Source organism: Mycteria americana, chromosome 7, assembly GCF_035582795.1.
Source record: "Mycteria americana isolate JAX WOST 10 ecotype Jacksonville Zoo and Gardens chromosome 7, USCA_MyAme_1.0, whole genome shotgun sequence".
Lineage (NCBI taxonomy): Eukaryota > Metazoa > Chordata > Aves > Ciconiiformes > Ciconiidae > Mycteria > Mycteria americana.
The window spans coordinates 39,960,910-39,970,572 of NC_134371.1; the positions used below are offsets into that span (position 1 = coordinate 39,960,910).

The window sequence follows — 9,663 nt, forward strand, 5'->3', positions numbered from 1 at the left end:
TTCCAAGGACAGGAAGCCTTCAGTACTTCCCAACATCTTTTCCCATCAGATACCCATATGGGCCAGAAGCAATTAATCTGAGCAGTGACAAAACCATCCACCACCTTACGTAAACAACCAAGAGGCACTTCTACAGGAAGGCCAAAAATCCCAGCCTTTTGGGTATTTCATAGACTATCTCTTTCTGTGCAGAGGGGATGGGGGACCTCATTCATAAATGAGAGTAGTAAGAGTCAGTTTTCCAGGCAAGTTTATTCCAAGTTTGGTTCTCCACAGGCTAATTGAAAGAATAACAATCTTAGTTTGAAAAAAATTAAAAATCTTTTCAACAGCTGAAAAACGTTTTTGTAAGCAACATATAATCATCGTGCAAATCAGAGCGTTAGCTGAGAAACAAGCAAGCTGAGAAACAAGCAACCTTGGACAATCAGACACACATTGCATTTCTGAAATCCTACACACATGTAGGATTTCAGAAATGGGTTTGTGCCACCCAGCCTCCAATATCAAAGCTCTGAGCTGGCTGCATGCTATGGTTGTATGGGCACCAGATCTGTGCAAGGGAGCCAAGTCTGGCAGGAAGACGGTGATACACCAGCAGCAGCACTGTTTTGGAGACAGGGAGTGCTTGTGGGTAGCCCTGCCTCGCAGACCCAACCTGCCATGGCAGAGCTTGTCCTTTCGAGGAGGAACCGGCCCCTGCAGTCCCTTTGACGTCAGTGACCTTTTCCAGGTAAGCCAGGACTACTCACAGTTGCAGACTTTTGTGGAATCGTGCTCCTTACATCTGTTCCTCATGGAAACATCTCCTGTGTCCCCCAAAAGAAGTCCTTCAGGTCCCAGCAGGCTGACCTGAGTACGCCTCTACCAGATCAGAGGGATAACGGGCCAAGGGCAGGTCTGCAGCCAGACCATTGCCTAGGCATCTCATTTTCTGGCTGTTGTGTTTCAAAAAGACTGAAAAGAGAGAATCCCTGTCTTTCTAGGGACAGATGAGCAGCTCATCAGTGCAAGCTGTAGGGAAAATTTGCCCTAGCAGAGAGCTCGAGCTCCTTTTCCTTTATCAGAGAGTCCCATGTTGCCTGGCAATGGCTGAGCTCTTCTCCTGCCTCCCAGATGTGTTGGGTATACGGGGGCTGTCCCACATCTCCTTGTTCTCCATAAGTATCAGGGCCTTGATCTCCACCTCACAGAGACGGGTAAGCCCAGAGGGACAGAAGTAGTCAAGGGGAACGTGGGCTGGCACTCAACTTGGTTCCTCTTCAAAGCCCGTGGTTGTTACACCGAACACTTCTGAAGCATCTTTCGTTGGAGGTCTAAGTCCTCCATGCTCTGTCCCTGCATGTGCTCTCTCCCATCTCCTTACCCACTTTCTTCAACTCTTCTGCAGATGAAGAAATAGGGAATAAAAGGAGGCAGTGATGGTGGGTTCAGACATGGGATATGAGGCAATGACATCCTACAGAGAAGGGTCCTGAATGTCTGCAAAGTGACTGTATTCAGGATTCTGGCGTAAACTGTTATAGACGTAAATGGTAAGTGCTGGAAAAAGCTTCAAGAAATATTCAGCATGGTCTCCTATTCTGTTGCTGATACTGAAAGAGAACAAAACCAAAATGGATTTTTAAAGCTTGCCCAAGGAGTCAAGTGTCCAGGATGTCCTGGTTCCTCTCTTGCAGAGAAAAAGCCATTCCAGAGGCTTTCTGATAACACAGGAAGGTTTCCCAAGAAATCCTTGAGATGCAACTTTTCTGTACCTTCCCTAAGCTCCTCAATCTATTTTTTCACTATTCCTCCAGCACCTCCATCTGCCTAATCCCACCCGCATCTTCAATGAAGAGCAGTGCTGGCCACCGGCCTCAGTGAAACCATCACTAGGAGCTAACACCACCTCTAACCTCACATGTAAGCACCCATGACTATAGAGGATTGGAGACTCTGGCAGCTCTTTAGGAGTCAAGACCTCCTAACAGGATCTTGTAACAGGACCGGTGCTTCCTGATCTGTATCTCACAGCACTTCAGCAGAGTAAACATCAGCACTTTGGAAATACTAGCAAGGTAGATAAGGAGGCTTTTCAAAGGTTTTTTTTAAGAGTGATCTAAAGATCAAAGGTATAAAATATTTAAGCGTGATCTAAAAACCGTTCTGGAGTTATGGCAAGAAACACCAGTCTTCAGCAAAAATAACAGCCCAGGAGGACACGTTCACGGTGCCCTCTGCTGTAGAGCCATGACCTGCCTTAGCTGTCAGACACCTCTCCACCCCACAGGCTGCTCTGCAAAGGCAATGGTGCAGAGGGAGCTGCCACCAGTTCTCTGAAGCTGCTGCTATCCCTCTGGAGCAGAAGGCTCTGGTTGAGGATGTTCTGGGAGTGACGTGGGAGATGATCTGGCAGTCAGATTTTGCTTCAAAATCTGAGGTCTAATCCTGTGAGCTAACCTCCTTTTCGTACCCTCAGGAAGGTGATTTTGAAGGCTGACTCCAGACTGCTTGCTGCCATGAGGCACAATCTTTCACACACTATTGCACTGCCAGAGGAGATAGTCCATTCAAGCTCATCTCATTAGAGCAGCTATTTCCCACACCCTGGTTGTGTTCACTCTTCTGGAAAACCATCTGAAGAAGATTTTGCTCTCAAACTCACTGACGCTCGCAGATACCCAGATGCTCCCTGCAATGCTACTGTGGCAGGGGCAAAGATGTGAATGCGTACCTGGTATTTGGGTGTTCATCCAGGTTTCTGATGAGCCTCAGTAGGTCAGTGACATCGTTGCTATATTTGAATGGTCTTCCTTTCCTAGGATTTTCCATGATATTCAGAACATCTCTGTCAATCTGAAAAAAAGCACGTAGGTTATTCTCTGCCTTTCACACACCACGAAAGCAGCACATCTGCCTCCACTCACCGCAGCTGCTGCCGTTCTGCAGGGACATCATCTTGCGTGGAAAAATCTTGTGACGCTTAAAAGCATATTTCCCAACGTGAGCCGAAAAGTTCACTCTGCAGGGCATATGCCATACAGACCCCCTGATTACGCTAAGCGTTTCCTCTCCTGCCTTGCCGACGCATGACATTCATATTAGGACTGTCAACATGGAACAGGAGATTTTCGTGCATGCCTGGAGGGCAGAAGGGACTCAGAGTCTTGATTCAACTGTGCCCCTGTTGAGAGGGCCACACAGACTGCCATGCTGAACTGAGACTGTCTCATCTGAAACAATGCAGAATGTCTTTCCAGGATGCTACCTGCAAAAGCAGGCCTGGTCTCACTGCTTTTGAGCCAGTCTAACAAAACACTTTTGCCAGAAATTTGCTAGCAACAAGGGCCAGAGGTCCTTGTCTTCAGGGGTGACTAATAAACACCCTTGAAGATTTGCCAGCTAATTCTATAACAACCATCCCCTACTACCACCACAGTCAACAGAAGCTCCCTTTAGCATCAATGTCTTTGGTCTGGTGTATTTTGACTACGTGGCTTAGATTTAATTGTTTCCCCCAGTTATCTGTCCTTCTGTGGGGCTACTTTTTCCAGTTACAGTTTTAAACAGGGCCTGTGAAACACTCAGGAAAAGCTTCTGCCTGAAACTCTACCTCAAACCTTGTATCCATCCAAAGAGAAGAGGATTACCTGCTTGGTCCACAACGGGTAAGGAAAACTTCCAGTAGCATTAGGAGCTTGAAAGACAGCTTTTCGGTTGCTGAGGTCTTTGATTTTATTCCATATGCTTTTCAGGAACTTGAACCTGCTGTGGAATGAGGAGCTTCGTTAGATGCAACAAGACATCGCTTTTCCCAGCACTACAGGCACATTCCGTACCAAAAGCTTTTCCTTTGTACTCCCAGGACTTACGTCTGTTTGCTCCAGAAATAGGGATGTTTGCTCAAACCTTCCAAGCCTCGTTCATCATGAGAGAGCAGGCTACTTACAAGGTCCAGAGCCTCCTGGTAATCTGGAGAATCAGCAGCCAAATCCTCGGTACTAACTTGCTGAAGGGGCTTCCTACCCCCTTTTAAAACATACAGCACAAGCCTGCTGAGGTCCTGCAAAGAAACACATCACTGCTCATGTGCCAGATAGCATGAAACTTCTTACCAAATGGAAGAGGACTGGTATTCCTAAATGAGCAGACTGCGTATGGGAACACATACATGCACCTATAGGTGTGCAGAAGTATACAGATACACAAAACCACAAACTTTGAAGCTGTGTGCACAAAGACAAAGGAGACAGGCACCATAATCATGCTCACAGGGTATCTGTGGATATCCCAGCACCAGCCACAGCCTTGCATCCTAACCACTATCATTCTTATGCAGCATCTAGTGTTATATGGGCTTTCCCGAAAAATCAAGGTGTTTTCTAGTTGAGGATGCAGAAAAGCTTCCCCTAGGACTCACAGCAACAGAAAATATCAGAGAGAACCTGAAATTTGAAACCATATGTTGATTCGCAGGGAAGTTACCTCTAAATCTGAGTTTACAAGTTCTTTTTTGCCTTCAATCAACTTTCTTTTATTATCAAAGTCCGCCAAGTAAATTTTGCCACCTAAATCTGAGGAAATAAGAGAAATTGTTAACAAATAATGGTGGAAAACCTTGATACAGTGTGTCACTGACTTCTGGATGGCCCCTTCTTAAGAAAACAAATCTCTGAAGAGATCTGCTGTGGATTGATCTGCCTGCAAAGCCCTGGAAAGGCAGGCAGATCTAACGAGACATGTAAAGCTGTTCTGTTGACTCCTCTGTGGCTGTCTGTGAACATATCTATACTTATTCAAAGAGGAGAGCTAATGCCACAGACAACCCATTCTGCATAAAGACATCTGTTTTTTTTACAGACAGCTATGAAGCATCTTCTTCTCTAAACTACAGGCAACAGGACAGCAAAATGAAAACATTGAGAAAGCAAAAGATAACCTATGAAAAAGTTGCTGGGATGCAGATTCTGGTGAGCAAATCCAAGGGAGTGCAGCTCTCTCACTGCCTGGAAGATCATCCTCAGAGCATCTTTGTAATCCATTTGGTCTTCTGGTTCCTGCAGATGTTCTTCAAGGTTTTTCTCCCAGAGGGGGAAGCACAAGTACATGTAGCCTTCTGCCTTCTCAAATTGGAACAGCTTCAGTAGATGTTCACAGTTACCACATTGTTCGAAGAACCTTTTCTCTTTGTCACCCTCTGTACTGCGTCTTATTCTTACTGCTACCTCCGTCCCACCGTGGAGCCCCAGGTAGATGCCACCCTGCGAAGTGTTCTGAATTCTCTGCTGGATGTATTGAAATGTCTTCAGTTTGCCAATCATAGGGCGATATATTTTATACAGTTTTTTCAGTTGGTCCCTCCAGCGTTTGCTGTTTGGCTCCCAGTCTGTGAGGGTTTCTGGAACAAACCTGGCATTATACTGGCGAAGAAGACGTGCCATGTTATGAGCGCGGTTCCTATTTGCAACAGCGATAAGGTTCCCAACGTCAGTCCTTGCTCCTTTTTCACACAACAACTTTGCTATATTGTAATCATTTTTCTTTACAGCCATCATCAGTGCTGTGTTGCCCTCCTCATCTGCATCATCAATATCTATTTCACCCTTCTCCAATAAAGCTTTCACCAAATCTGGGCTCTGCATTTCAACAGCTAGGATGAGGGCAGTTTTCCCACATTCATCTTTGCTGTTCACATCAACACCGCAGTCCAGCAGGAAACAGCCTATGGAGACAGCTGACTCGTATCTTTCCTTGGTACAACCCTGCTTGAGGGCATGGATCAAGGCATTCCTATCTTTGTTGTCACGAATGTTCACATCAGCCCCCATCTCCTGGACAAGAGTTTTTACAACCAAGAAGTGGCCCTCCATACAAGCATCCATCAGTGCTGTTGCACCTCCTTTATGCAGTTTCTCTTTCTCCTCACTAACTGCCCTCCTCAAATTCACATTTGCTCCTTTGCTATACAGGAATTCCAGGGCTTCCTTCTTCCCATACCATGCAGCCTCCATGAAAGCTGTGAAGCCGTTGTCGTCATGGTCATTAATATTTAACCCAAGATCAAGGAGGAGCTCCAGTATCTTTACATTTCCCACTATAGCTGCCTCAGTAAATGCAGTGCCACCATTGTCCTTCCTGGCATGTGGACAAGCACCCTTGTCCAGCAGAAGCCGGACCAGGTCCTCACTGTCGGCTTGCACGGCGCTCTGCAGTGGCGTCCAGCCACTTTCTGCTTTGGAGTTCACATCTGCCCCTTTCTTTAGCACCTCCAGCACATCTTTTACATTAGCGTCCCTCACAGCAGCATTTAACATAGAGGTAAGGTCTTCTGCTGTCTCTGTGCTGGAAGGGGTAGGTGCCTCCTGTTGGCTGTGAGCTGTGGGCTCCATGATGGTCAGAGGGAGGGCTCTGTACCTCTGATGTTCCTCACCTGAGCCCAGGGATCCCACTGAACGATGGGAGAGGTGCAATGCTCAGTGCCTTCGTGGTGGCTGATGAAACGCGCTAGGTAGGATAGGCTGCTATTTTAAGGGCTTCGTGGTCTTCACCTAATTAATAAACAGAAAATCTTGTTTTATTAGACTGTGAAACCTTGCCATTTACATTTGATGTCCTGCAGATCTGTGTGAGGGGCAACTAAGGACAGCAATGCCAGTGCCAGCTGAGAGCTAAGGCCTGGTGAGAAGCATGACTTTAGCACTTACCCAGACATACGCGCCCATCATGTTTCCTTGCCTGGTCTCAGCACTAATCGCAGCCCAGACAGGCGTCCCCTGGGGCTGGGGTGTCTGGTTGAGGAGATGGGGGAGAACCCAGGATGTTCTTGCTATAAATGTTATTTCAGGTCTACTACAGTTTACCTAGTAAATCGGCCCCCAGTGATGTTTGCAGGTGGAGAACACCGCAGGCAGTCAGAGATGGGCATTCCCCTTCAGTTTTGGATGGCAGCCACACACACCGTCCCAGGAAGTCCCTGTTCCGATACCTGGAATAGACAGAGAGACAACCTTAATCCCTCCTGCCTCCATAGGCAATTAGGAGACCCTACCTGACCAGAAGCCTTTCCTAAGCTTTTCGCGACATTAAGAGGTTAATCAGGTAGGACCTGACGTACCTATATCTATCTAGTATCCAGGAAAGCTCGAGCCCCAATACCCATTTTCCTGACTGCAAAGGCTGGTCAAAGTGACCGGCACTTTCAGGAGCCACCATCTGACAAGCTGGACTGTGAATAAGTTATCTAAGCAAATCAGAAAAGAGACAGAGAGGTCTTAAGGTATAAAGCCAAAGCATAAATTCACATGAATTTACCCTCAGGAAAGGGAAGGACCACTTTAGGATGGTTTCTCCCCCCTCCCAAGCAGGAAATGAATATCCTATTTCATTGATTTAGATGCATTTCGTTTCCTTGTAGTAACTTCTATGCCTTTTGCCACATATAAAAAAATAAAATCTTACTTTCCTGGCTGGAAAAGCAGTACAGCATCCCCTGGGCACGGTGGGGCTCAAACTCCTCACCCCCGTCAGGAAGGCAGAAGCTCAGGGAAGGGGAAGGCAGGGGCTGCATACCTTCCTCCTCCTCTGCCGAGCAGCAGAGCCACAAGCACACCCTACCCGAGGAAATGTTTAAACATCTCCGTCCCGTCCCTCTGGCTTTCGGCCAGGAGCCGCTTCGCGGCTGCGCATCACGGGTGCCAGCCGACATGCCAAGCCATGCAAGCCTGCTAGGCCATGCAAGCCTGCCGAGCCACGCAACCCTGCCAGGCCATGCAACCCTGCCGAGCCACGCAACCCTGCCTGGCATCACCCGCCACCACCCACCACGGGAAGGCGAGGAAGGGGTCCCTCTGCCTGGCCAGAAGCCCGGCCGCTGCTTAAAATGCCTTCAAAGCCCGGGAGCAGCTTTTCTCCAGCCGCTGCTCTTCACTGCTGCTTCCCAGCAAAGTCTGCAAGTAGATGCTCTCCCCTCCCAGGAAGGAGCAGCCCTGGAAGCATTTTATCCACTTGCAGGGGGATGCTGGGGTTTTTGGGGGGTGTTTGGCGACTTTTTTTTTCAGCACACAGCAGACAGGTCGTGAGCAAAGTGCTCTCCCCGTACTGTTGAACACACGTTTACAAACATGCTCAGCAGCAGTTCAGGAGCTGAAGGCATAGAGACATTAAATGTACCAGTGCTGGGGGGGGGGGGGCAGGGGTTTGGGGTTTTTTTGGGGGGGGAGTTTGGGTTGTTTTTTTTTTTTTTTTACGTCAAGCTTTTCCTCACCTTTTGGTAAATCCATCCACATGAGGAAACTAGCCACGCTGCTAAATTTCACCCAGGGAACCGCTGAGATCCAGGTCCATTTACGCCACAGCCGGCCGCTCCTCAGCGCAGCGCCGCTGGCGAGCGGGGGCAGCTGCCCGTGCCCAGGCACCCGCCTCCGTGCAGGCAGCTCTGTGCCAACCCCGTGCCGCCCCAGGGAGCCCGGCCGCCAGCCCTTCCTCCCCGCCTGCAAAGCGAGCGCAGGAAATACGTGAACACACCCGGGCTGTGACGTGCCACCCAGTTTCCCCCACTGCCCGGTAACGGAAGATGAGCTCAGCGGCGTGCGGAGCCCACGCAACCTCCCCAGCCACCTCCGCAGAACCACGCCAGCTGCAAGATTCAGACCGCGCTTGAAATGAAGCTGAAACCACATCAATTAATTCTCGCCTGGCTTTCCGCACTACGTTGTTACATGCACAAATTGGGCGTCTGCATATGGGCATAGACACAGGGCGGGATAGAAACACGAGGGCATGAATGCAGAAAAGCACTCAGGAGTGCATGGATGCAGCATAAAGGGGTGCATGGATGCAGTCCTGCACATGTTTTACATGCATATCCACATCTTTATGTACCCTGCATTGCTTGCTCACGTCTGCATGCCAGCATTCACAAATGCATTCACAAATGCTCTGCAAAGCTCCGCCTATGCAGGTGTCGCATCTTTGTACCTAACTGTCATATTGCGCATCCTGCTTTCCATGGCATGCAGCACATCCGCAGGGTCTGGGAACATCCCGTGGTCTCTGGATGCAGTTTCACAGAGATTGTGTTGCCACAGGAGACCTTGACACAGCCCCACAGGGACAAGGACCATGAAAACTCAAGGAACAATCTCGAATCACTGTCAAGATCCCATTTTAATTCACAGAAAACTGCTGAACTGACAGCATCTCTCCCAGTTTGACCAGAGCTGGGGCTCTAGCTGCCAGTGTTTAGCTTCCCATTTGCAGGCTGGAAAAGAGACAAGCAGAGCAGGGGCACATCACAGGCTCGGAGCCAACAATAAAGACATCCAAAAAAAAAGTCAATGTTACAATACATAACAATACCACATCACCCAGCCACCCAAATAAAATAGCCTTCTTCAGCTTGCTGATTTAATTGAAGTAGTTCATTATCTTATGGTGGGAAGATGAAAAATCCTAGGATGGTAGGAACCCAAACCCTAGGATGCTAGGAGTGAGGTGTTTGCAACCGGCAGGGCTGTGGCAGAAGTATCCTGTGCCTGTATGCCAGCAAAGAAGGATTTGCTGGTAATGCTTTCCCTGCCTCTCATCCCTGATCCAAATTGCTTTCCGTAGAGTTATACACAACAGTGTAAGTTCAAACTCTCAGACTACATGGCAGGCAGTTTATGGGGAATAGAAGAGCCT

General features: G+C 48.4%; 1 protein-coding gene across 3 annotated transcripts; it reads right to left on the reverse strand.

The window, feature by feature from the left end:
- Nucleotides 1-233: 233 nt before the first annotated feature.
- RNASEL (ribonuclease L) lies at nt 234-8,487 on the reverse strand. 3 transcript variants are annotated; one of them, XM_075507977.1, is made up of 8 exons: nt 8,246-8,487; nt 6,843-6,967; nt 4,922-6,530; nt 4,468-4,556; nt 3,855-4,045; nt 3,633-3,750; nt 2,717-2,838; nt 234-1,595 (listed from the first exon to the last, which is right to left on the reverse strand). In XM_075507977.1, the coding sequence occupies exons 3-8, from the start codon at nt 6,369-6,371 to the stop codon at nt 1,460-1,462; spliced, it is 2,106 nt and encodes a 701-aa protein (XP_075364092.1). In that variant the 5' UTR covers nt 6,372-6,530; nt 6,843-6,967; nt 8,246-8,487; the 3' UTR covers nt 234-1,459. The 3 variants fall into 3 exon arrangements, 2 of the variants coding, with proteins under 2 accessions (XP_075364092.1, XP_075364093.1); XM_075507978.1 differs by lacking the exon at nt 8,246-8,487 and adding an exon at nt 7,441-7,498; XR_012776509.1 differs by having other exon boundaries at nt 1,484-1,595; nt 2,456-2,838.
- Between the last annotated feature and the right edge of the window lie 1,176 nt (nt 8,488-9,663).

Coding starts and splice junctions, on each gene's coding strand:
- RNASEL (XM_075507977.1), bottom strand. CDS start 6,371: ATGGAGCCCACAGCTCACAGCCAACAGGAGGCACCTACCCCTTCCAGC. Junction 4,046..4,467: donor TTGTAAACTCAGATTTAGAG/GTAACTTCCCTG, acceptor GTTTCTTTGCAG/GACCTCAGCAGGCTTGTGCT. Junction 1,596..2,716: donor GATGAACACCCAAATACCAG/GTACGCATTCAC, acceptor GTTCTCTTTCAG/TATCAGCAACAGAATAGGAG.